General features: G+C 41.2%; 4 protein-coding genes across 5 annotated transcripts in view; all 4 read left to right on the top strand.

The window, feature by feature from the left end:
- Nucleotides 1-1811: 1811 nt before the first annotated feature.
- Nucleotides 1812-3240, top strand: LOC108028124 (uncharacterized). Its single transcript, XM_017099774.3, has 3 exons — nucleotides 1812-2323; nucleotides 2524-3080; nucleotides 3134-3240. Exons 1-3 carry the CDS (start codon nucleotides 1828-1830, stop codon nucleotides 3185-3187), a joined length of 1107 nt encoding a protein of 368 aa, XP_016955263.1. The 5' UTR covers nucleotides 1812-1827; the 3' UTR covers nucleotides 3188-3240.
- Nucleotides 3241-3362: 122 nt separating this feature from the next.
- LOC108027975 (uncharacterized) lies at nucleotides 3363-5166 on the top strand. Its single transcript, XM_044094874.2, is given in 4 exon segments — nucleotides 3363-4160; nucleotides 4163-4300; nucleotides 4437-4993; nucleotides 5047-5166. Coding segments are annotated over 4 exon segments (1212 nt in total). The 5' UTR covers nucleotides 3363-3700; the 3' UTR covers nucleotides 5104-5166.
- Nucleotides 5167-5519: 353 nt separating this feature from the next.
- LOC108028121 (uncharacterized) lies at nucleotides 5520-7396 on the top strand. 2 transcript variants are annotated; one of them, XM_017099770.3, is made up of 3 exons: nucleotides 5520-6055; nucleotides 6530-7092; nucleotides 7161-7396. In XM_017099770.3, the coding sequence occupies exons 1-3, from the start codon at nucleotides 5563-5565 to the stop codon at nucleotides 7209-7211; spliced, it is 1107 nt and encodes a 368-aa protein (XP_016955259.1). In that variant the 5' UTR covers nucleotides 5520-5562; the 3' UTR covers nucleotides 7212-7396. The 2 variants fall into 2 exon arrangements, with proteins under 2 accessions (XP_016955259.1, XP_016955258.1); XM_017099769.3 differs by having other exon boundaries at nucleotides 7155-7396.
- Nucleotides 7397-11305: 3909 nt separating this feature from the next.
- Nucleotides 11306-27619, top strand: part of LOC108028246 (ecdysone-induced protein 75B, isoforms C/D) — a 103106-nt gene continuing 86792 nt past the window's right edge. The window contains exons 1-3 of the mRNA XM_017099925.3: nucleotides 11306-11481; nucleotides 15214-15651; nucleotides 15756-17794. Of these exons, the coding sequence (XP_016955414.1) occupies nucleotides 16450-17794 (1345 nt within the window). The 5' untranslated portion in view covers nucleotides 11306-11481; nucleotides 15214-15651; nucleotides 15756-16449. The remainder of the gene's footprint in view (nucleotides 11482-15213; nucleotides 15652-15755; nucleotides 17795-27619) is intronic.

The following is a 27619-nucleotide window of genomic DNA, read 5'->3' as shown; positions in this document are numbered from 1 at the left end:
GGCTTAACAAATAAACTATATATTATTATATTTCAACTTTAATCAAATTTAATTTGAAATTGTATTTATTATTTATTTACTTTCTGAATAGGTGGCAATCTTTTAGCACAAGTACCTTTTAATGTATGCCAATAAATTAGCAAGCATGTTTAAATTGAAAATATTTTGCATTTGTATAAAATTCACCCCGATTACTAAGCAGCCATGTGCTATCCCCTGTAGATGGTTACAACCCTTTTTTCGTGAAATTTTGCGACGTTCCCGCAACATTAAGCTTGGTTTATTGACCTCCATGCTGCACTGCATTGCGTCACCGGCTCATCTGGTCGCCTCTTATCACGCAACTGGCATCAAAAGTGTCAGCCATGCCACTACACACGGAGAAAAGTTATTTCAAAGCGTTAGCATTATATTAATACCATGTTATTAGGCTTTTCAGATATTACAACTTCAATTTTTTAATTTTTTTACGTATTTGAAAAGTTATATGGATTATCATACGTACTATAGTTCATGAAAAACAATATAAAAAAAAAGTACGTACCTCGACTAACAAATACCCATTGCCCTTTTAACCAATACTTGACAGACAAGTCAAGTTTAACCTCAAAAATGTATTCACCACACTTTTTACGATTTGTAGATAGTGTCACATTGGGTTTAACCCCTTGGGGTCGAAAATTTCTAACAGAAATCATATTTATTTTTCTGTGTACCTCAACCCTTAACTGCTCCCCAAGCTACTGCAACTTTTTGTTTACTGCTGCAACATTACAAATTAGCGAAAGTTTTGGGTGGAGAAGGAGGCCAACTGTCTGGGCCCAGACACTGTTTGGTTTGAGAGCACGAAAGTGGAAAGTAGGGGGTTGGGGCTGTCACAAGGGGTTGGTGCATTACGGCGGCATAATTACTGTAATCTATATCATATTGCAGAGCTTGCTTGATGTTTTGTTGGCCAACTAAGTGGTCATTAAACGCAGTCAACTTCGGGTGCAAACCGCAGTTGGACTTGGCTTTAAATGCGGCTGGGAGTGGGGACGCCGAATAGTATGTGCAACAGTACTGAATGTGATTTCTTTTATCTGAATACCTAAAACATCTGCACATATTGTGTCATATATATAAGGACTAACTAATAAATTAATTAACATTGTTAATTAGGAAAATTAATAATTAGTCAGCCCAATCTTATTCAACTCTGACAGTTTGAAATTTTGATTATTATAATAACTCTGCAATAAGGTATTACTTCTATTAATGCCCGGAAATAGCTAAAAATGTTTACGACCTGTCGTTTGTATTTTAATCATTTATAATTGTCTTTAAATTTCTAAATTTTTATTAAACAGTAAACAAATATGATGCAATCACTTCTTTGTATGTAAACAGTTTCTTCGTTACAATGTCTTGAATTTGGTAGAGAAGAAAGCTTTTTGATTCAGTTTTCAATAATCTCTCCGTGGAATAGTACAGCAAAGAAAAGCGGCTACATTTAAAAGGTTTTCAGATGTATGTTAAATCTTTTTGATAAGCTGGCATACTCAACAAAGATACAACAACCATATCAAAGTATGATAAAATAATATTCTAAAATACACTTTATGCTAACAATTAAGGCAGATACGTAAATAAATTTGAGGAATCAAAATAACATGTAAGGAAAGTAAAACAAATATTTTTTATTATTTAACTTATAAATTGCAGCGAAGAGAAATGAAAAGTTTTCGCGCTTAGTCTCTCTCAGAGGGGCCAATTGCATGGGCTCTCGGCACAATGGGCTTGACATAGTTCTCAGTACGCATTTCGCTCTCGAGGCAAAAGCTTGTGATGGAAAATGCACGGACTATCACCGATTTGCCTTTCGAAATCCTCGATCTGGTATTCAAGAATCTCACTTACTTGAAATACAAAGTGCACCTATCTCAGGCTCACGAAAAGCTCGGAAAAGCTTTTGCCTTTCACTGTCGCAATGAGTTCAGGAGGCTGTCGCCCGGAGCTCAGTTAACAGCCGAACTGTGGGCGATTCTCATAAGGGAATGCGGCCCCTCAGTTGAGGAGTACGTCTACGGCGAGTCGGGTTTCTCCTGGAACGAGCCAATCGCCGAGGCGGTTGTGAGACACTGTCCCAATCTGAGATCGGTATCCGTTCGTCTGTTTAGGTCTGGCCAGGTCGGTGTTCCGGCCTTTTTAAAAAAGGTTAAAAACAGACTCAAGTCGGTGAAATTAGACCAACAAGATCACTTTCAAGCCACCGTCCTGGCAGTGGTTGGCGAAATGCCCCAGTTACAGACATTGTCCTTTAAGGGATATGTGGACGAAAACGGTGAGTCTTTTGGTTAATTACTTTTACAAGTCGTATCTATAGTTAATAATTTAATTATCATTATAAGCTATGTTTTAAAGTTTTAGAAATGTTTTCAATTGAACTTTATGCCCCTAAATCGACCATTGCGCACTCCGGGGATCTACTTGTACTGATCATTCTTCCTGGTTTGAATTAACTTCTTAGAGGGTCTTTTTTAGTGCACCACGTAGAAAAGTGTAACGCCCTGGAGAAGTTGAGCATCGAGCACATTAGTCATTGGGACAAGCCTCCTGTGAACTTACTACGGATTTGTGCTCCACTAAGGAATTTGCGTGACTTAAGCTTGACTAAAATAAAAATAATGTCGTTTCAAGAGCCACATTCAAATATGTGGATTGGCTTAAAATCCCTGACACTAAATTTATGCGAGTTTTCCGAGGCACTGCCAGACTGTCCCGAACTACAAAGTTTGGTTATCCATTATCCAAGATGTCACATCGAAGGTTACAGTTTGAAATTCATTCTCAAGAATGGAAGAAATCTCAAAACATTGCATGAGAAATGCGAGCCGCCAATTGACGCAGAGGGTTTTCTTGAACTGCTTCGGAACTGCCCAAAACTACGATACCTTTATACTCCGATGGAATTTATCAAACTCTATTCGGCCTATGTGTCTAGGATTATAGAAATTCTGAAGACAAGTGGAGTAACGCGGGAGGACCCGCTGGAACTGGTAATTTGTAGGCGTATTAAGTGGAAATGGTTCAAGAGATTAGTGAGTGCGCCAAACCAAGTTGGTTTAAAATAATGCCCAACGGCTACTTTCAGCTTCTTCGGACTCCCAACGCTGAGTTGATCGATCTTTACGAGGGCACTGACTAAACGAAAATACATTTTGTAAGATATACAAAAATAAAGAAAAACAATTGTTTGCAATTGTTAATATTATGTATTTAATTTATTGTATTGTATGTGGACTAAGGCATACATTTTAATAAAATGATATGTGAGTCGTACGTGAGAGGTAAACTTTAAAAACTTAAGAACTCTCACTTCGCTTTCGCTTTGTCACAATTCTCAAAAGCATAAGCTTCTGAAGTGCTTGTCTCACATTTAATAACCTTTTATATCCGTCAAATAAATTAAATTGCCATACTCAGCGCCTAATGAAATACAGATTAAAATTTCAATGCTTCACAAAGAAAACATATTTTTTAACCATCAACTAAAATGTGAAGTCCAGAAGACACTACTTAGTTAAGAGTTTGAGATACCAGTGTAATTAATAAATTAAACATTTTAAAATCTGTAATATATGTAAATAAGTGTAATATTATGACAACTTCTTGGGATATGATGAAATACGCCATAAACAGTATTACGTAGGGAGGGTCAATGATTTCCGAGAAGAGAGCCGTCATCAGCTTTTTCGCTATCTCTCTTAGAGCTTGCGAATGCATTTCTCTCTTGGCAAGATTTTCGTCGCAGTTTTCAGTTTGCAAATCGCTCCTGAGCGAAAAGCTTGCGATGGGAAACGCACGGACGATAGCCGATTTGCCGCTCGAAGTCCTCGATCTGATATTCGAACATCTTTGTTACTTGAAATACAAAGTGAGCCTGGCTCAGGCTTGCGAAAAGCTCGGAAAAGCTTTTGCCTTTCACTGCCGCAATGAGTTCAGGAAACTGGCGCCAAATGCCCAACTAAGCCCCGATTCGTGGGTGTTTGTCATTCAAGAATGTGGCTCAGAAGTTGAGGAGTTATTCCACAGTGGACCCCTCAGAGGACTGCACTGGAACGATCTCATAGCGCAGGCTGTTGTGGAGCACTGTCCCAATCTTGAGTCGGTATCAATTTGTGTCTAATGAAGATGAAAAGCTCTTTAGTATCAGTTGCATTGGACCAACAGGAAAGTTTTCCTCTAGAAATCTTAAAAACGGTCAGCGAAATTACCCAATTACAAAAATTATCATTTAAAGGATATGTTGACGAAAATGGTGAGTCTTGTAAAGCGGAAAATATTTCAATCGCTGAAATTTCTAGATTCTTCAATTATTGCTAAGTATCTTATGATTATTTTGTTTCTCAATAATAGGTATGCTGGCTTTAATTTTCTTAAACCTTTTTTTTTAGTTTACCATATACAGAACTTGGTCGCCCTGGAGAAGCTGGCGATTGAAAACCAATATTATCTAAGAAGAACTTCCGTCAACTTACCAAGGATTTGTGCTCCCCTAAAGAAACTCCGAGACTTATCTGCGTTCAATGTAAAAATAGTTTCATCCGAAGAGACTTACTCAGGGATGTGGCTCGCCTTGGAATCTCTGTCACTGATTCGCTGCGAGTTATCCATCGAATTGCCCGACTGCCCAAAGCTCACGTACTTGGATATGGAAAGCCTCACTTGTCGGAAGGAGGGCTATATTTTGAGATATGTTCTCAAAAATGGAGCAAATCTTAAAACTTTGTATGAGAGTTGTGAACCTCCATTCAGTGCCGATGGCTTTCTTGAGCTGCTTCGGGGATGTCCCAAACTCCGATACTTCTACACTCCCATGGACTACATAAAACTCTATTCGGCCTATGTGTCTACCATAGTGGAAATTCTCGAGAGCAATGGAGTTACGCGCGAGGACCCTTTAAAACTGGTCATAAGTAGGCGTATTAAGTGGAAGTGGTTCCGAAGATTAGTGAGTGTGAAAAAGTAAGTTGATTCAAAGTCTAACTTCATGTTTATTCTCAGCTTCTTCGGACCCCCAATGCGGAATTGATCGATTTGTATGAGGCTGATACTGATTAAAAATAAATCCTTCTAATTTAAGTACTTATTTATTTTTTAAATAGTATTTACATTGATTTTCTTCCAGAGTTTTTTAGAAAATAAATTTAAATTTAAATATAAATTTATTTGTTTTGTTATTATCTTTAATGAGGAGTATTTGGTACATCCGGGAACGACGTATGGATTCTTCCACTAGGCAATTTGAAGATGATGCTGTCCAAGCTTTTATTAAAATAAAAACACTATAATTTACAATACAAAAGAGTTGTTTTAATCAATTAATTATAGAAGGGGAAACCCTTCATAGTTTATAACAAATATACCCCTAAACGTCACAAGTAAGCGGTATCAAATGCGTTGCCGCTCTCAATTCCAACGTCTCTTTTCTTCGGTCCGTCTCTTTCGTCGGTCAAAATAGGGCAATTTTGGCATCACTTCTTAGTTTGCCCTCAGCTCTCGAGGGTATGGGTACCCGCGATGAGAAATCAACGGACTTTGACCGATTTGCCACTCGAAGTCCTCGATCTTATATTTAAGAACCTACGAAATCTGAGAGACAAACTCCGACTGGCGCAGGTCCATGAACATCTGGGGCAGGCGTTTTCCTACCACAGCGGCAGTGATTACAGGAGATTCTCCCCAAAAATACATTTTCCGGTTCGGCTGTATCGTGTTCTCTTGGCGGAATGCGGTCCCTCAATTGTGGAGTTCACCTGTGGGTCGGACACTTGGAGCGATCTGCTGGCCAAATCGATAGCCAAGTACTGTCCCAACCTGGAATCGGTGAACATCAGTGTTACACTGAGGAACAGTAACAGCGTCCACTCCTTCCTGCTGAACATGGCGGAATCCTTAATTTCGGTGGAGCTAAAACTCAACGACAGTTGCCAGTCGCCGAGGATCCTCAATGCCGTGGCAGAACTGAAGAACTTGAGAAAATTGTTGTACGAAGGATACATCGACAGGGGAGGTGAGCAATAATAATAAAGAGATGTTTTATTTGAAGATATACTGATCTTAATTTAAAGAAATTTCGTTAAAGTCAGTTCTTTTGTAAAATAACTAATAAAATAGCTTAAATTTAATAATTACTTAAAATAATTTGATACTTGTTGTGTTTTCACCGCTAGTCATTAATGGGTTAAAAGAAAATAGCTTAAAGTGTAATGTGATAAGCGGTTGTTGGTATTCCAGTTCAGGCGATGATAAACGGTAATAATCTTCTCCGTGAATATTGAAAAAAGATTATCAGATTATGCTATTGCAAATATTTACTCTACTTTTTGTTTTGGCTCCTAGAATTGGCTCCTAAAAATAAAGGGGAGTGTAGTTCTTTTGGGAATACAACTCTTTATTATCACCCAAAATTTAAATAAATGGATTTAGCGTACTTGATCGAGCTTAGAACCAATCCTTTTGTTTTTTTATTTATTTAATATTTCAGTAAACCAGCTGCACAAATTAGTAGCTCTTGAGGAGCTGAGGCTCGACTATCAAGGAAGGGGATACCGATGCAGAGCGGTTAATCTCCTCCAGATTTGCGGCCAGATGACAAATCTCCGGTGCCTGGCAGTGAGCAACATTTGCATATCTCCACCGGATGGGTTTCATCCCATGATATGGCCAAACCTGGATGATTTCAAAATGCACAACTGCGAAATCTCCACAGCATTACCCGACTGTCCAAAGCTGAGAACCCTGTACATAAAGTTTTGCAAGTGCAGAATAAGGGGATACGTGTGCAGCTTTATTTTGAAGAATGGCAAGAATCTGGAGGAAATAGACGAGAGTTGTGAGCCGGCACCTTTCGACGGGCCCAGTTTCCTCCAAGTGATACGAACCTGTCAGAAGCTGCAACTATTCTCCACTCCCTTGGGTGGTATTCGGATCTACCAGGCATTCGTTACCTCCTTAGTGGACATTCTTAGGGTTAATGCAGCGGCGCGAAAGGAACCCTTTGAGCTGATACTGTACTGCCGGGATAAGCTGAGATGGTTCCGACGATTTGTGAGTGGAATTTACTATATTACCCTACATACAGTTTTTGTTCTTTCATTTATGTTTTCCAGCTACAGCGGACAGCGTATCCTGAAGTGATCCATACGCTGTATCTGTACAAGTTCTGATGATTGGAAAATGTATGATTTTATTTTGTTTCACTTCAACCATCCAGTTCCTTTCAAAATGTTTAAAAGTTTTAAGGTTTAAATATGTATTAAATGTAAAATAATTTTAAGCAATATTCATTTTTTATAGAAAGTGATTTTTGTAAAACAAAATGTATTTATTTACTTGTTTAAAGTTTTCCAAAAGTGGTAAAGTTGTTAACTTTCTTATAAGCAATACTTTTTTAGCCTTTCCCAGTTAGCTCTGCCAACTTTAAAAATAATCTTTAAGTGTTAGGGCTTTCTTTTGAAAACAAAAAAAGAACAATAAAAAAATATACATACGACCGATAAATACGAGAACAGTGGCATGGCTTACCTGCTTACCTGGCTTACCCAAATCCGACACGAACTTTGAACTTGCGCCTGAACTTTGGCGCAATACCCACCCGTTTGAATGTGTTCCTTTCTATCCAGGAGTGCGTGTCAGGTGCAATGGACACAGGCCCCTAGGAGGTTCAACAACATTGGCCGCAAATTCCCTGGCTTACTCATCCGGTGCTCGAGGGTTGGCAGCCCGAAAGTGCGAGTTTATGGAACCATGATTCACCTTTGCTGGCTGCAGGTCGGAATAATAAAACAGGACGAGCAACAATGAGAGGGCTTGAACACGTGGAAAATCTGTAGTTGTAGTAAAAGGACCGACACGCCAAACATTGATGGTAGAAATGATTTAATTAAACTAAAAGCTATTAAAAAAATGTATAGGGTATTGCAAAAAATCGTAATTGTTCAAAATTCTAAAACAAAACAAAAAATTAAATTATATCTAAATAATTATTTTTGAACTAATTAAAATACCATATTGTCTTTAGCTGAACAGGTGAAATTTTTTATTTCTCCAAGCAGCATATCCCATCAAATTTAGATCCAAGCGGTGCCAACAGGATGTGCCTTACGCAGGACCAGAGGATAAGCATTCGGCAGGCCCTAATCGAGGGGTGCCCAAATATCCCCTCTGAGTCATCGACCCGAGACTGCTCGGCCATAAATAAAGCAGAATACGCACCCTCGGGAAGGCCTGCTCTCCTGCTCTCCTGCTCTCCTGCTCCGCATGTCCCGAATTAGTCGCAGTGAACTCCCTGGAGGCGACTGACTTATAGCACACTTTTGGCCAATTTGCGCTTTGACTTGGCTTGCCGGCCGAATCAGTTCAGTGCACGCACATTGACCCAATAATTGGCTTGGGTCTGGTATTGAAATGTCGTTAGTGTGGTGAGCACTTGTCTGGAGGTCCCCAAGTTGACACAGGCATTGGTCTTTGTTTGTTTTGTCAAAAACTTAAACGATATTTTAAGTACTCCTCAAATAGTTTCAATTTTGTGTTATTAATTCGTTTTGCAGACGAAAAAACAAGTCTAACAATTCACTAGTTCATTTTAAACTACAGATATGGCTTATTATAAAATTGCAGCTTAACCAATTCAATTGCCAAATTTTAATCCAAATCTAGACAAGGATTCCATCTTTTTCTTCGGGGCAATAAGGAAATACAATTTGCTTAAAGTTTTCCAAGTTTAAAATGGTCCAGTGAATTTAATCAATTAGCTAGTTCTGCATCTTAGTGCACATCTAGGCAAGGACTTTTATCTGCTGACCTTTTAATGGCCATCGGGGCAATGTCGAATTTCCGTCTCGCGTGGGTGTGGGTGACACGTGTGTGGCAAATATCCTTGCAGTGCAACGGGTGAACTTAGTTAACAATTTGCCAGGGAAATGCATAACAACTGCAGTGAGCAGCCCTGAATTTAAGCTGCCTCCCCCGCACTCCCTTTCCTTTTTTCGCCCACTGTCTGCCACCCACTCAATGTCACTTGCAGGAGTTCGGCGGCTGCATCATCGAATGCAAGCTGAGTGACAGCCGGTGCATCCTACTTTAAAGCTAAAATATTCAATGAGCTAAAAAATATATATTATTTTAATTTACTAATTGAATATTTTATATTTATGGTCTGGATATAGCTTCGCATAGCAGATGATAATTTATTTTTTAGAAAATCTAAAGCAGCATAGCTATTTTTGCATTTCATGGCAGGCAACACTAGTTCCCCCTCGCTTAGGACCTTGGCAATGAGGCACCTCCAACGAAGGATCCGAGTACGAAGCCGAATCGGAGCCAAGGACCCGACGGCGGATGCGGAAATGCGCATGCCTGCGTGTCCTTGCCCTTGGTCCTTGGGCCTCGCCGGGTGAAGCAGTTGTAAGTCCCGTAGTGCCCCTGAAAACTCTCTTAACCTTCGTGCAGCCGTGTGGCAAGTGCAACGCTGCAGCTCCCAAACATGCGCCATTGCACCTCCGCTCTCTGCAGAGAGAGAAGAGATATTTCGGTTTTAGATTCAGATTCAGGTTCAGGTTGGGTCGAGAGTGGCCTCCCCTCCACAGGACCAAAGGGGGTGTCTGGTCGCCCCTGCCACGTGTCGCCAGTTGCAAATTTCACGACGCTGTCATTGACCATGATATTTGGCCACTAGAATAGTGTGGCTGCCAGGGCCAGTGTCTCAATGCGAGGCCCTCGTTGCATTTGGAGGTCCTCAATGGGAAAGATTTGGATACAAAATGCGACAAGAGAGGGTCTGCTAAGGGCTTAGACAAGGTTGAAAGGAATTAAATAATTGCTTATTGCCAATTTAAACTTATACTTAAAACTTATGGTTTTGAACCAAGTTATAAATATATATTTTAAGCGCATTTGATGGGTACAGGATTATCAGAGATTCCTATAGAAGCCTTGAATATTTTTAAATTTGTATGAAAAACACATGACCAGTTCTTGAGAACTTATTTACTTCTCGTCAACAAAAATAGCAGGCAAGAAAATCGAGGTTACAAGGAACTATTCCCTTAAAACTTCCCCCACGCGTTGGAAGACAAAGGAAGCCAACTCCATTAGAGAGCAACCCCCGGAGTTGGCCAAAATCGAAGCTCGTGGAGGAAGTATCTCTGCCTTGGACCGACCTTACCAAACAAAATGTAGCCCATCGAGTGTCTAGGAAACCGCTTGTCCTCTTACTCCTTTTCCTGCCTTCCCACCTCGTACTCCTTTGAGTCCCACTCGTTTTCCACACCCCAAGTCGAAGAGTCTGAAGTTTGCTTTCATTTCGTCGCCCGAGGGGTTGCAACTCCAGACAGACAGAGGACCGAGATCCCGAACCAAAGTACCGGAGCAATCCACCCACTCGCCGACTTTTTGCAATTATTTTTAATTTCTGTGCTACGACAACTCCCGGAATGCCAAAACTTTGCAACCCCAAAAGAAGCACGCAAAAGGGGCAAGTCGATCCAGCCGGGAACCACGATATCTGCGGAATAGACCAGAAACATGGGTACAAAGCTTTGAAAGCATGGTACAGTGCAGAGTGCAATGTCAAAACTTTAATGTCTCGAAGATTTCCATAGGTTTGTGGAGAAAACCCCATATAAGAAGATGAGGATCTGAAGAATTTGCGGTTAGATCTTATTTTAAAACCCAAACTTTAAAATATTAAGCTAAACATTTTTGTTCAAATGTAATGCTGTAGGCTTACTTATATTATATTTTGACAGATTCCTAAAATGTCGATTTTTTTATTTTGTTGAATTTTTTTTACTGGTTATTCAAAAATATGTATATGTCCGGTGTAGTCTGCTTTCTTTAAGTTTCTTTCTTTCAAATAAGAAAAAATATTGAAAGTATTTCCGAGTCGTGGGTAGCGGGCACCCACTGTAGGGTCTGGGTTTCATGTGCCGTCCATTGCACCCCCAATCTGCTTTGTACATTGACTTCTCTGCTCCGCTTTGTTCTCTGCATTCGCTGCAGGTTCTGTGCTGCCTTCCGCTCTCGCGCGCTCTCTGCGAGGCTCTCTCCCGTTTCTCCCTGGGCCCACTGTGCATTCCCATACCACGACCTACCTTACCCACACCCACAGTGCGCTGCTGCTGCACAACTCCCGCCCGGGCAGCGCGGTCGGCGTCGACGGCGGCAGCGCTGCTCGTTTTCATATTGAAAGTAGAATTTTTCACTTTTGCGAAAATTTTCAGTCGAGTCTCGGTCTCAGTCATTTTGAATACGTCATGTGGAACGCACCGTCGCGTTCCGTCCTCTGTCGCGCTCTTCCTCTTCTGCGCAATCGTCTTACCAATCGGCGGTTAACTTTCGTTTGTTAAGACCAGAATCCGATCGGGCCAAATTGCAATCCCCTGGATGCGGATGCAAAAAGAATCTGTGGGATGTGTGCGATTAAGTGGACTCTTTGTACGTAAAGATGGCTTGGATTAAGTGCAGTGTTGTGGGAGCTTTGTGTGACAATTTAAGAAGACAAATCATACAAATAATGATCAAGGATTAATTTAAATATAAGAAAATAAATTGTTAATAATAATACATGTACAAAGCTACAAGTTTATAATCTGTGCTTTAAATAAAATGTTGAGTAAATAAAAAAATCAAGTTTTAAAAAACCTTGTGAGTAAATAGATATATTCTATTAAAAAATTAAAAAATTTAAAAACTAAAAGCTCTAATAAATAAAATGTGTGCAAATGTGTAGAAATTAACAAAACTTAAAACTATTTAACAAAATGCAATGGATTATCCACGAGCAACTTAATCTTTGTGAAAAATGGGATAGATTTATATTTATAAACAAACTTATATTCTAATTGTATAAAAAAAACTTATAATAGTTATATTTTATATTAATAAGTACAAGTACTAATTTTTAATGACCAAGTGCTAAATACAGAAGAATAGAGAAATACAGAAAGTGAAAAAACATTAAAATTGGTATTCAAAAATTTAAATGTTTCAGAAAAATTGTAAAACATTTTAGAAAACATAATATTTTTCAAATTTAAAACAATACAAATTGCCCATCCTTTCAAAGAAAAATTTGCATAAAACCCCTAACTTAAGTTCCGCTTGACCTTTCACTCTCAGGCTTCGCGCGAAAGCCCTCAATTAGATGCTCAAGTATATTGACTGTTAAAATAAAAATCGAACCCAAGGACTATTATCCTTCCTGCTAAATAAGCTCCTTTTCGGGCCCAGTCCACTGCTGTCTGACTCATTCCACTTGGCCGAAACTCCGTCTGGAGTTGCAACCCTCATTAGAAGCAAGCCACACCCCCTTGCAAATAGTGCCCAGCCCCAGCACCACCCACACCCCACGCCCCACACCCACCGCCCCCTGCAACTCCGCAGAAATGCAGAGACGAGACCCCAAAAAGCAGGGGGGGAACCCTAACAGGGTATCTACAGCGCGACAACAGTGCGCTGCTTGCTCAACTGTAGACGCTCTGTTAGCCTCGCCTTGGTGTGGGTGAACTTGAACACACACACTCGTGTGGTCTATTTCTCTCGGCGCTCTCTTTTTATTTGCACTGCTCTCTCGCTCGATTTATTCTATTTCAAGTTCTTATTTTGCAACGCAAGTGTGTGCGATGTCGTTCAGTGTTAAGGTCAATACATTGCCGCATTTGCATGGGTGTGCGCTTTATTTTGTGTCCGTATGTGCGTTTGCACTTGGAAAAAATTATAGAACTTCAGTATCAAACATACATGTGTATGTTTTATATTATATTTTTACTAAGTTATATAAAGTATCTTTAAATTTGTGCTAGAACAGAAAGGTTAAAATGTATACTTTTTCTTTATCTTTAAAAAATATCCTTGGATTAAAAATTATCTATTCGGATATTGCTATATTTGGCAACCAAGCAAGTATACAAATAACATGTTTATTGATTTTTGTATTAAAAACCTTTTAAAAATCTATAAATGATTTCCAATTTGGTTGACAAAAGGCTACTTAACTTAAATAAGTGTTTCAGTATTTCCCCCTGTCGATTTCCACATGGCTGCAGCTCGTGAGGTTGCATTTTGTTTGTTGATTGGTCTGCTATTGAATGTTGCCATGCACACGCGAGTGCACACACTCGCACTCCGAATGTCATCGCCTTTGCTCGATTTGTAAATAGCGGTTTATTTTGCGCCTAGCGCTTCTACGTATATTTTTTGGAGGTCTCCCCAACTGACGTTTGCGGAAGCTTCCGCTATGTGGCCGCCATCGGATCCACTGCGAATTGTGGGGCACGATGCATCATCTCATGGCGCTGCGAAAAAATATGCATTTCTTCTGACAATGTCATATGGTTGCTCTGGCTAGCTATTTATGGGCAGGTGAAAGTAAGCGCAATGCACGTGTTACTCAATTTCCTAACGGGATTAAGAAGGCTATTAGGCAATGTTATGATATTAACAATTGTTTTTATAGTTTTTAATTTTTTTTATAGATACACATTATAAAATAGGGGCTTAATAAGCCTTTGTATGATCTATTTTTATACTATAAGCTAAAAGCCCTTCAAAACTACCAACATAATTCAGTTTGTAGACCTTAAACTTTGCCAATTTTATGCGCAAAACTGCCTTTCTGGCACTCCGGCTCCATTCATCCATTGCAGGCAGACCCCGAACCTACCTCAACGCGTAACCCTGCCCTAACCCAGAGAACACCACCCGTAGTGGCCCGAACCCAATGAAACCCCCAGCCCCATGGACAGCTCTCCGCACGCATATCACTCATACGCACCCGAGACACGGAAGTTGGGCGGCGCGTTAGGTGTAACCCCAAAGGGAAGGCGAGCAACCCCCGAGTAATGAGCCACCCTTATGCCACAAAAAACTCCGAAAACTCCCCCTCGCAACTGCCCCAGTCCAGATTTTGTTAGCCCCCTTCTCGGAGAAAAAGGAGCCAACAAAAGTCTAACAATCTTTCGCTTTTGGCTGGCTCATTCGCATTTATTTTTGTTTATTTATGTTTTGCTTGTTGTATTCTGCGCCCCAGCTTCCTCGTACGCAGTCGCCCTCTCTCCGGGCTCTCGGCTTCGAATTCTTCCCGTCTTTGCAGCCCGAGATTCTCTCGGTCCTCACATGGTTTTCACTTTCATTGTGCAGCTTTTTGCGCGAGAGGCGACTCGCTTTTGCGCTCTTTTCTGGTTCTGTTCTGGCTATCTGAGCTTTTGCAGTTTCAGTCAGAGAAAGTACGGCCAACGCAACGGTTGCGACTGTATTCCTACCAGCCGCGATTGTAGCAAATAAACAGAAGCCCACTCGCCGAGCAGAGAGTGAATGAATTTCGGAAGCAATTTTCCAAAGGAAAAATAGCAAAAAATCAAATAAAGCGTGTGAATGAATTGGGGAAATGTGCGATAATTATGGGAGCACGCCAAGGCCCCTTATATAAGCGAGAGCCCACTGTCAAGGGCGCCAAGTGCTGGCCACATTGAGCCGTGGCCGTGGCCGTAACCGTGTCCGTGTATCGCTGTCGTATCGCATCCGTAGCGCCTCGTGAGCGTCCTTGTCCTTGTGCAGGCCGAACAGCTGCTTGGGTCCTGTCCTCCGACCTCCGACCTCCGTCCCCCAACCACCCCTTACCGCCCCGAACCCGACCTCGTCTTCGTCCTTGTTCTTGAACCGCAGTCCTCCAAGAGTATCTGCTGCTGATGCCACTGCTACTCCGTCCTGGAAAACGACCTTCCCGGACGCCCAGCTGTTGCTACCGACCGCCCACTCGCATTCGACCCTCAGCTGTTGGCCATACGATATAGGAAAGGCGGAGAAAAGTGGCCAGCAAATCGGAGATATCGCTTAAACAGCTGTGCAATTCCAACGAAACCTTTTCTATTCGTCACCTCGTCGCAATGTGCTTCAATAAGTTGTTCCTAATAAACAAATTCGCCCAGCGTTCGCCAGGCACAAAGGTCAAAAGTCAGCAGAGACAAGTGTAAGAGCCGAAAACCGCAAAAACAAGTAATCAAATTAAAATCAAAGTGAAAATAACCAACAAATGAGCTTAAAGCAGTTGAAAAAATATTCAAAAAATGAAAAGTGCCCAATTGAATATCTAACAAAGCTCACACAACGCTCCCCCTGCAAAATAAATACTTGAAACAAATAAAAACCAAGTCCACTATATTTTTCTAGAGGTGTTTAACAAACAAATTAACCCAACTACTCCACGGAAGTTTAAAAACGCAAGTTTAAACGAAAACAAAGTGAACGAAAATTACTGCTCAGGTTTAAAAGTTTATAACAAAAAGGCAACTTAAGCGTTGTGTTTCATGTGCAAAATCTTAAGGAATATCTACACAAATATACTCATATATTTTCGGAATAAAATTACTAAAGCCAATCGTAATAATAAATCTTGTGAAGCGTGTAACTTGTATAAATTATAACGTAACATATATAAAAACAACTATAACATCAGTTTGTAAACAAACGAATAAAAGATTAAACCTTATACACACCTAAATACGGTCATCAAATATATATTCTTATACATATTATTCAACGATTTTAATCAATCCATACATCAATCAATTCAACAATCAATCGAGCGATATACTTCATTTTGCAAATGTAAGTAGAGCCATTTCGGAAAATGTATCTTTTGCTCTTTAGATTTCCCAAGATGAAATAATTCTGGCCCCAGAACAGTTACAAATCGGTTCTATCCCTTGCAGCTACTTCAAAGGAAACCTACAAACATACTCAGACGCTGCTGTGGATCGGGCGGAGCATAGATCAGCAAACAATAAGCCATCAAGTATTATTAGCAACTAAAACGAACTCAGACTCGGAATCAGCCTCAGAACTCGAACTCAGCACGAGATCATCCAACTCAACTCAACTTAACGCAACTCAGTCGAACTCATCTCATCGTCAACGGAAGTAGCCTCAACCAGAATACCAGAATACCAGAAATCACCAGATACAAGTATATATTTAGACATATTCGGTAAGGATCAAGCAACTGTGGGCAGGTATAGGAACAACGCTAAGCTAAACGTAAGGACTAAGGACAACCAATTCTCTAGGATACAATAGCATACAAGGAAAACATACAAAACAGAAGAAACTGCAACTTTGAAGGCTGACAAAACTAATTTTTGATAATCCAAAAGCAGAAGCGAACAAATTACAAAATACCACAAGCGGCAACAACAAAAGCGTAAGAAGAGACTGATTTTAAAACAAAAAGAGCAAGCGGCAAGCGGCAGATAAAAGGCAGCAGAAGTGAGGCAACAGTGATTCAGGATCAAATCCAAACAAAAACAAAATACAAGCAACAAAGGCAACTTTCCATACAACACATATTAGAGCATATATTTAAGACAGATTGATATTTTTGAGCGATTAACCCTATTTTGGTATATCATGTTGAAGAAACTCAAGTGCATGGAGGCGGCGCAGGCAGCGGCGGCTGCAGCCTCATCCGAAGGATCGCCCTCCACCGCGAAACTGATCAAGACCGAACCCATTGACTTCGAGATGCTGCACCTGGAGGAGAGCGAAAGGCAGCGCGACCTGGAGCGGGAGCCCACCAGCAGCAACAGCCTGACCCCCCAGCGGTACACCCACGTGCAGGTGCAGACCGTGCCGCCCCGCCAGCCCACGGGTCTGACCACGCCGGGCGGCACCCAGAAGGTCATCCTCACGCCGCGCGTGGAGTACGTCCAGCAGAGGGCCACCAGTTCTACGGGCGGCGGGGTCAAGCACATCTACAGCCAGCAACAGGTGGGCGCTGCAGCGCGATCCGCCCCACCCGAGGCCACGGCCCTGCTGACCACCACCTCGGGCACCCCCCAGATCATCATCACCCGCACCCTGCCCTCCAGTCAGCACCTGTCGCGGCGCCACTCGGCCAGTCCCTCGGCCCTGCACCACTACCAGCAGCAGCAACAGCAGCAGCAGCAGCCACAACGACAGCAGCAATCGCCACCACCGCTGCACCACCAACAGCAGCAGCATGTCCGGGTGATCCGCGATGGCCGGCTGTATGACGAGACCACTGTGGTGGTGGCTCGTCGGCACTCGGTTTCGCCGCCTCCACTGCACCACCACTCCAGATCGGCGCCCGTGTCCCCGGTGATTGCCAGGCGAACGGGAGGTGCATCTGCCGCCTATATGGAGCAGCAATATCAGCAAAGGCAGACTCCACCCCTGGCTCCGCCGCCGCCGCCTCCACCTCCGCCACCACCTCCACAGCCACAGCCACCCCAGCAGCAGCAGCAGCAGCAGCAATATGTCTCCAGCGGTGTTGCACCGCCCACGGCAGCGGCTCGGAAGCTGGTGGTTAGCACCAGCACGCGTCACGTGAACGTGATCGCCTCCAATCATTTCCAGCAGCAGCATCAGGTGCAGCAGCAGCACCAGCCGCATCAGCAGCATCAGCAACATGTGATTGCCAGCGTTAGTTCTAGCAGTGGCTCCTCGGGAGCAGCCGGCCCTTCTTCTGCGCACATCTTCCGCACGCCCGTGGTATCCAGCAGCAGCAGCAGCAACAGCAACATGGCGCACAGCAGCAACATGCACCACCAGCAGCAACAGCAGCAGCAGCAGGCGAACCTGGGCAGCTCGGTGATGCGGCCACCACCGCCGCCGCCTCCGCCCAAGGTCAAACACGCCTCCAGCTCCGGCAGCAGCGGCTCGAGCAGCAGCAACACCAACAGCAGCAGCAGCAGCAACGGCGAGGAGCCGTCTAGCTCGATTCCTGATCTAGGTAAGTCGACTCTGCCCGAGACAGGCCGCTCGAACTGCTAAACTAGCCACCCGTTGACCCTGACGGCACTTGTCGATCGCTTATGGTCGGATAAACCGCGGGCAGGTTCCTACAACTGACGATATGTAGGGACACTGGACAACACGATCATGACGACCCACTACACTCATGTTGAAAATGTTTCAAAGGTATAATAGTACAAAGGGGAACAAATATTGAATATTATATATTATTCTTAGACAGAGAGGGTTGATAGTGTAGTTTAGCTTGACTTAGCTTGGAGGTCATACGCTAAAATATGGGTATACGTACTGTATTATCACTACTACTTTACTAATATATTACTATACTAGGTTCCCCAACAAACATTCATACTTGATTGTACTTAGAAAACAAATGTATTTCTAATATATTTTCAAGGTAATTTGAATTTCCATCAGAACTCTGTTTTCGAAAGTTAAGTAGCAATCAATATCTCTCTAATCCGTAGCTTAGTGTAAAACTGGGACAGACAAACTTGGCATGTAGGAAATTGAAACGAATTCACTTGTGAGTCAGCGGCTAATAGAGCTGTTTGTACAGTTAGTCGCCGCACATGATGCATTTGTTTATACGTATCTACGGAATGAATGGGCTTAACGGTAGTGCTGAGACCACCGAAAGGTCAAACTAAATATGAGTAATTTTACTTTCACAAGTGGCGAGCAAAAATCTAGAACAGAATACAATTAAAGCACGTTTTGAAAGTCGAGTTCAAATGGGGATTGGGTCAATGGTTCAACGGGGCGGATTACGGGTGGGAAAGTTAGTCAGTCCAAATCGGAATCATACGACACTTATCTGATTTGAGATTTCAGCTTCAAGCCCAAAATCATTTCATGCGAAATAATTCCAATTCATCATGGGATTACCTCATATTTAGGATTGCTTATTGAGGAATAACATATACAAATATATGTACGTTGCTTTCAGTGCTGCACCCTCAATCAGAATTTTTATTTAAATTTAATTATCAATTTAAATTGAAATCGTTTTCGGGGGTTGGTCAACAATCCCCCCATCCCCTTCCCCATGCCCACCCATTCTCGGCACACTTTTTAGCATTGCCAAGGCTGCGAGATATATGTTATATATTCCTATCTGTATCTGTGTTAATTTTTGTGTGTACTCAGCAATTCGCGCTCTCGCCCATTCACCTTGAACTTCAACTGGAATAAACTTGCCGCTCAGTCTGCTTTTCTGCTTTCCTCTGACGTGATGTCTGACTTTTGTTGGTTTCGCCATCCAAATTGGAATTAAATCTATATGGGTGAAATTGGGTATAAATGAAGTACATACCAGATCTGCATTGTTCGATTTTTGTTGTTAATGAATTACTCGGCGGGAGGGATTTACAATGCTAATTTTTCACTGCTTCCGTTTTGAAATTGTTTTTCAGGCATAAATATAACAAATAAACAAAGATTGAAAGTTTCTTTTACTAACACCTTATTATTAGGTAATAGTTTTTCTTAGCCACCAATAGTGGTGTTTTTAAAAGGCTCATTTAAATGCAAATTTGCCACGGAATTAATGCCTCTGATTGTCACCTAATTAAAGTCAATTAGATTTTTTGTTATTTTAACTGCCACACGTTGCTGCGATTTCCTACAACCCTATTCGTTTTCTGATATTAATGGGAATTCTGCTGCGATTGTTTTCATAAATTATTCACTTTCAGTTGTGTTTCGTTTGGCTTCCCCCAAAGCACTAATTAATCAACTATTTGTTTATTTTTCCACATAACCGAGCCAGCGAAGTGCGTTGATTGTGTGACCAGCATTTTTGAGTCGGGTTAAATCATATGTTTGGACCGGGATTTCCAGCTAAGCGGGGAACCTGTTCTGCGAATGCGAAGAGCTACGGATGAAAGTGACAGTCGAGAACGATTTTCGGGCTGAGAAATCTTGGTATTCTAATGATTTCATTCGGCCGCGCTGTGGGTTTTTATTTCTGCGCTTTGATTTTATTTCGTATACGTATATTATTTTGCACATGTCTCAAGATACGCTTACTTATACAACATACACGAGCGTGTGTGCTTTATATGGAGAGTCGGCAGCCGATTTCTTGGACCACGGCCTGTTGTTCTTGCCGTTCTCCTTTGTTGCTGGCTAATAAATAAACGAGTCTGCGAGCTGAGCAAATAAAAGTCAAGGCCAATCGAGCCGACTCGATAGATTTATTTTCTTTTTTCCAAGCCGAGAAAGTGAGAGGTTTCCAATTTGCCAGCTTTTTCCTCAGATTTCCCTGTTGCTCCCCTTGTCGGATATGCCCGACTGTAGGGCACTCGATTTTTCAATGTCAATGCCAAGCCAATTTCGAGACCCTCAGCTCCACGCATCACACATATCAGCAATGGGTCAACACCGGGTGGTGCTTGTGTGTATGTAGAGCACTTATAAACGTCCATATCCCTCATGAAATGTATTTTTATTCCATTGTTATCATTTTGCGCCAGTGACAGCCAGCAATTGTCGCCCATAAGCTCGCAACACAAAGAGAATTTCTTCAAGTATTTTAAAATGAATAACTTAATTTTATTTATTTGAATTTGTAATATTTATTTTTAAAATACCGGAATATTTCATGAGTGTTCTTTAATATTCACAAATGTTTGTGTGAAAATTATGCCAGGTTTTGAGGTATTACTAGCAGTACAAAGTATAAAAACTTGTTGGTCTTAGCCCATTTAACTTCATGTAACTTTTTGCGCCCGCTGAGAGGTTCTTACTTAAGCGTTAGGTATTTGCGCAACCTTTTTCCCATTAAGCGGTCTGCAAAATATCTTAATTTCCCAAGTCGAGCAATTACAGATCGTCATCATTGAGGCAGGGATTACAAAACACTCGGCTGAGGGCGAACAGTGATTGTTTATTTATTTACATTTTTACCCCGACCGGTTGACAAGCTGCAATATTTAAAACACGCTCGAGTTGAACAACTGTTGTGTAAACGGTTATACTAACTAGTATATAGTGTTATGCAAGCAGTTATCCAAAGCGACAGATTAAACAGCGCGTTAAACTACCTACTGACACCAAGTGCTATACTAGTATTGGGTAACTAATATTAACTTCTAAAGAAGGAAAAATATACTATACTCTTAGCTTTTCTATCGATTTCATACATTGATATTCACTTAACATGCTTATTATAATTTTCTGTTTTAACTTAAATTCAATCAAATGCCAGGAACTCTCTTTGAAGCTCTTCAACAGAATTCCGCGTCTATAATTCAATTTGCAGATGAAATGCTCCGAGTGCTCAACTGCAGAGCAAACACATTTGCCTTTTTGCGTTCTGGCCAACTTTCAATTGAGTCACCAGCAGTTTTTGACTTATTTTTCCGGACTGCCTGGCCTAGTCCCAGTCGTGGGACGACCTTGCCAGTGAAAATGCGCTCTCCCCCTTGTTTACATAACTCCCTTAGAGAGCAATACTAAATGCTGATTTTCGCTCAGAACTAGCAATTACATTATTCAATAGAATAGAGGCAAACGCGTAATTTGTTAAGGTTTAGCTGAACTATGTGGCATTGAATAAATAAGTAGATTATGGCATATAAAAACCGATCAATGATCGCCGGAGATAACAGATAGAAAGTGTGAGGGGGCCGGCTGCGGGGGTGCGGATGCCCTGGGGGCTTTTAACCTTGGGGTTATACAAACATATAGTAAATACACGTACCTGCTGCTAATTTACCCTCAATCTTTCATATTTCATAACCGAAATGAATACTGATTGAAATTATAATTCACAATTATAGCAACAATGTAATGTCGATTGCGCATCGATCGAGGTTTTATGCAACTAAAATAATAAAATATATTTCTAGACCTTAAAATAATAAATAAAGAAATGAACTTAAAGATTTTACATTTGAATCAAATTTCAAAAATATATTTATTTTCATAGGTCTTAGGTCAGACCTAGGTCTCTTGGCCAGATAAACGTTCTGTAAATTAAATCTTAAAATAATTTTTGTTCAACTCTGATAATTAAACCAAAGGGTCATAAGGTGTTACAGATAAACGTTCTCCAATTACTCCACTCCTCGGTTCGTGAGGAAATTCCCTCCAGCCCGCTGGCCCTGAATTACGATCAATGATTTTCGCATAATTAGCCAACAGCAGATTGATTTATAACTGTTGTTCTAGCGAACTAAGCTTAAAACGACTCGTTTCTAAATCAACAAAACATTGACACAAAGTCACGCCAAGTCCAGTCTGGTTATGGCGATTTTTCAGTTACTTAACCGGGCGCAGATAAGCGGGCTGCGACGCGGCGAAATAGAAACAGTTAGCAAGAGTATCTGGCGGATAAAATACCGCACGAAGCAAATCCAAACCTGTTCTAATGGCAGCCAAAACGAAAATCGAAACGAAACGAAATCAGCGAAAGCCAAATGCAAAACAAATAGCACAAAAATAATATACAATGTGCAATTGTATAAAAATGCGAATTACAAGTGGGCGAGCGCAATAAAAATGTTAGAAAAAGCACAAGGTCATTGAGAAGCGGAAGAGAACACAAAGGCGAAAAGCAAAAGGCAATAGAGGCAAAAGCAAACAACAAAATGTGACACACTGAAAGCGAGAACGCCATAATTACACAAACAGATTCGTGGCTGTGTTGGTGAGGGGCGGTGCCGGGAGGGGCAGGCAAGTGCAGGCGTAGCGTAAATCTAGAACACTTCCTGAACGAGCGAGCGGGACGGCGAAACAATTAGCGAAAAGTGAATTTGATTACAGTTGCAACGGGGCGTATGAGTGACGTACTTGAGCGCCGCCAGCGATCCCCCATCGCCGTCTCCCTCGCACGCCCTCGCCCTCGCGAGCCCCGGTACACTCGCATTGAGACTGAGGCTGCGTAACGGTACCGCACTAGGCCAACTTACAAGGTACCGCTCGTAAGCCTAAACCCAAGTGGAGCGTCCTCGCAGCGATGCTCGCGCGATTTCCCCCCGATGTAGAGCTCTCCGATTCGAAAGATGGTGTTAAATACCTATGTAAACTAACTTGGTATTTGATTTATCCAAAAATATATTTCCTGGGCGAAATTAAAAAATTGTATCTATAAAAAAAGTGTATTGGAGTCCGATTGCAACGAAAATTAAAGCTTCCATATTTGCAGTAAACTGCCTATTTAATTTTTAAAACAATCTAATTATTAATTTTGGTAAACATTTTTTTAATGTTAGAGTTGTTTTTGAAAATTAGAGAAACAGAAAACTTGTAATACCATCGGTTCCTCGACTCCACAAAAATTAGAGCTGCGATTGTTTTAGGTGTTTTATGTTAATATTTTTTATACAATATAATCGATTTATACAATATCATTAATTTTATATTAGATCAGTATTTATCCTTAATGCTCATTCTACTATTTTGATTAAATTTTGACAATTAAAAGTAGGGACACACCATAGAATTTTACTTTTACTTACACATTTTATTCCCAACGCAATCAGAAGTCCAGCGTAAATAAAGTTGTAACTGGTTTTGTACTGCATTACTTGGACTGAATGCTCCGGTATAAAACCCAGAAGACCCCCAGTAGCAAAACACACAAACCCGAATGGAAACGGGCATGGTATTGTAGTAAACAGCTCCGTGAAAATAAAATAAAAATAAACAAAACCCAATAAATTTCCAAGGAAGAAAGGAGCTATAATATGTCCTAAGGAATCCGCTGTATATGGTACGCCTGTTGCGAACAGAAATAAGAGTTGATATTAATCCGAGGACACCGATTACTAAGCACCATACTCCAGAAAAGACTGAGCAGCGTGAATGAGCAGGATTCACACATTTTTTTAATCTAATCCAAGTAAAGTTAAGTTTAAATAATATGTTAAAGGTCCTTAAGGTGCTGACATAGTCGACTGGGATACTTGAATTCGGAATTAACTCAGCTAGTGACCCGTATCAAGAATATACACATATATATTGTTGACAAACGTTTCGAAAACGCTTCTTTTTGCTCATTACTCCCTACTGATGCTTCTGCTTTTGCCGTATTTTAAATTTTAACTTATTTTCAAAATGTGTTTTATAATTTTAAATGCTATTTGCTTTAATGTGCAATTAGTCTTAAACCTTCAATCTTTTCAAAAATGATAACTTTTCTTTTCTTCATATGACATTATTTTTAATATGAGTACTTGGATACAGTGTTATATTGTCACGTGCCACCGTTGCCACCTTGGTTTCAAAGTGATTCAGTTGGGTGGAAAGCTTTAAATTTCTTACAACCAGCTCTGGACTGGCGCTGAATCATCTCTACTTGGATTAGATGACGGTTTGACGGGAAGCCCTATGGGCACGCAAATTCTCAGACGTAAATTCGAGCGTTCTTTCAAGGTTAAGGTCGTTTTTGTTGAAATTTCTCGGTTAACCATGTTTTTGGATCAAAAAGAAATGTTGTACTTATTAAACATCTTTTTAATCTATACAAATGCAGCTTGCGAAAACCATGCTATCTTGACTTTCCACATGAGTCATGTGTGAATAAACGAATGGACTTCTCAATGCTTATGCAAATTCAACACCAGCCCTTCAAAAACCTCCCTTTATCTCCGCGCCACCCAGCAGTTGCCCTAAATTGCACATTTAGGTCATGAACCGGAAACGTCTTAATTACATGAAATAAGTGAAGCTCAAAGTCAATTTAAATGCACCACAAAAGTGAAAAATGCAGAACGGACAAGAAAATCAAAAGTGCAAAAAAGTGGAGGGAAAAAGGCGCAGACAGCCGAGAGCCGCATACATAAAAAACTCGAATCAAGTTAAATAATTAAGCTGGCCAGCAAAGCAGAACAGCAGGAGGGGAAAAGGAGAAAGAAGATCGGAAGGGAATGAGAGAAATTGGCTAACAAAGGGACTGGCTGGACTCTTCAAAAAATAAATAAAATAATTAGAACGCAGACAGCAGTAGCCTAAAAATGATAAATATTTGATCAGTTTTTTGGTTAGGAGATTTCATTTTTTATTTTCAATACGATTTTGAAAACAAATGAGCGATTTTAAGCAACAAAAGTAATATTTACATTTTAAATAAACCGTTTTTTATTAAAAATGAGCCTGATAATGACGGTATACCAACAATACTTAAGTCCTTATATGATTATTTTATGTATAGTTTTGTTGCACTCCCCAGTTAAGATGTCAAATTTAAATACGAAAAATAGGACTTTTGGTAACCTAGCATATTTTCTTTGAAATCCTTTTGCATCAGTAACATTCGTCGCCTTCGAATCACCACTGTTTCAAGAATAAGTATCTCAAAAACAGAGGCAGGGAAGATAAATCGAAGACCTTGAACTTTGGTAACAACAAAAGCATGCAGAACAGTTCAGGCGGCGAAGAAATGAGCCTGGAAAAAACCGAGATGAAGAAGGGGCAACAGTACCAGCATTAAATCAAGCAGACCAAGGGTCCAATGTAGGGCAGACAGAGGAGGACGGCATCAGTGGAGGGAGAGGCGAACAGGGAGGGATTCGTCTGGTTATTAGCAGGATCGGCGAAGAATAAAACTGGTTGCTCGGGGAGCGCATAAAGAACCTCCTTCTCAGGCAAGTGCCATTGACCTACAAGCAAAAGTCGTTGGCTTCTTGGGGATTGCAAAGAACTCTGCCCGTACAAGGAAAGAGATGGAGATAGGAGTGCAGAAAGAGACGGCAACGAGTCGGGAAAGTGGGAAGAAGAAGTGCACAGAGAAACTATTCTTATCGAATAGTTAAATAAAAAGAACTTCAAATATCAAGTGCTTACTAACAAATTATCCTAAAAGTAGAAAACCAAACAAAAGTATGCTTCATTTTTGAAATACCTCTAAAACTTGAACCTTCTTCGGCTAAGTAAAGAATTATTTACAGAATATACAGCTACTTCGGGATTGAAACACCGTTTTTTGTGTTAAAAAGACTTATTTTTATGCATCTTACCAATTTTTATTTTTATATTAAGGACAGTTTTTAATATGACCAAAAATTCCGATTCAAAATCATTCAAACTGTAGGTATTTTGAGGCCTAACTTATACACTCGGATTATATTATAACACATTTTTCGCTGTGGAAAGGAACTGAAGTTTGGTAGGTGGGCTGGCCTTGATATTGTCAACGACATGACTTCACCCAAACAACAAAAACACCACATCACCGCCAGCAAAAATTTAAAAATACAGTATCAAAGGAGGGAGATGGCCCGCGGGAAAGGGGAAGGGAGGGCTATAGAGCGTCACGCTTGGGACTTGGGGGCGCTATTTATACATTTTCCTCTTGTGATCTGCTTTTTGTTTATTTGCGCGCCTAAAAACGTTCGCAGATCTGCCCAGCCCCGCCGATCACGTCTTTTGCCCCAAAACTTCGGCCAACTCGCTGCGATTCGAATCGCGGCTGTACTCGAATCTGCAATCTGCATTCCCTTCCATAGGCTCTGGCCATCCCGCTCCGGCCCGCGGATGTAGCTCAAGTGCAGTGCCCTTGACTTAGGTCAATAACACGATTTGTTGTCGTTGTTCAGGTTCTTTGGCTAGCATTTGGGCTCGCTTGTATCCGTACGATGCACACTCTGAGGGGACTAACTAGGTGAGAGCCAAAATGTGGGTTGTTTATGGAGCCTTGCTTCTATAAGGAGGTCTAAGGGGCTTTCTTAATCATTTAATTAAGGCACACTGCAAAACTAAGTGCATTATTTTAAGTCTTTTCCCAAGAACAATTTTATCTAATCTATGATCTACATTTTCGGAAAACGATTCATTTTTGGCCAGGTAACGGACGTTAGTACTAGTAAAACAGATTGATTGCTAATTTAAAACAAGAACTTAAAGAACACCTAAACTTCGCTGGTCATAGGTTTTTAGTACCTTATCACCTGGATATTTGGGAGGATCATAACAAAATGTTAAACTTACTAGGTATTAAACAAGAAGGTGCTGTCCAAGACTGAACATTAATTTGGTACATTAAAATTTATTCCATTACTAAAACATTGCTAGCCTTAACTTGAATATTTGCAAGGATTAGGTAAAAATAGTTACCCTCTAATTCCATAGTTGAATTAAGTTCGAAATTCTATTCACCAACGAACATGGAATCCAATTCAGACCACCGATATCCCGCCAGCCCAGACCTTATTAACCCAAACAAATACCGAAAGTATCCGCACACGTCGCCACTTAAACGGCTCATCCTTGGACATGCCATTGCCACTTGGCAGTGACCTTACAACCGCCGAACGTGGCACCACCCAGTGGCCCGACGCCACCCCTGTACCACCCCCAATTTAACCCCCGTGCGCCCTTCACTGGGCTGCAACTGCTGCTGCATAACCTTTGCCTTGCATTTGGAGGCGATGCGCATGAACCTGACATTGAACGTGATGGCAATGAAATTTTCTTGCCCACTTCCGAGAACGAGAGAGGGAGAGGGGCGAAAGCAGCGATAGAGAGGGCAATACGGCGGCGCTCGGTGGAGAAAGGGAAGTTAAAACTTTCCCCTACCGCAGGTAACTGGGGCCAGCATTTTTGATGGCTTTCTACTATACATTGTTGCTTTGCCGGGCTCTCGGTTCGGCATAGTTAGGGGCTGGGCCATAGGGGTTATAGCGTGGGCAACCAGCGCTGTATCGGAGGTCAGGTCAGGGCCAAAGCACTTGACATTTCTCCCCTGCCACGAGCTCATAAATATTCCGGTTCCCTAGACTTCCCCTACATTTATGGGTTACTGTGTCAGGCAAATGTTGAATAGGACAGTTCTTATAAACAACATCGGATCCGCTGA

This window comes from Drosophila biarmipes, chromosome 3L (assembly GCF_025231255.1).
Source record: "Drosophila biarmipes strain raj3 chromosome 3L, RU_DBia_V1.1, whole genome shotgun sequence".
NCBI classification, from domain to species: domain Eukaryota; kingdom Metazoa; phylum Arthropoda; class Insecta; order Diptera; family Drosophilidae; genus Drosophila; species Drosophila biarmipes.
Note: the sequence above shows the minus strand (reverse complement) of the source record. Positions and strands in the feature narration are given on the sequence as shown.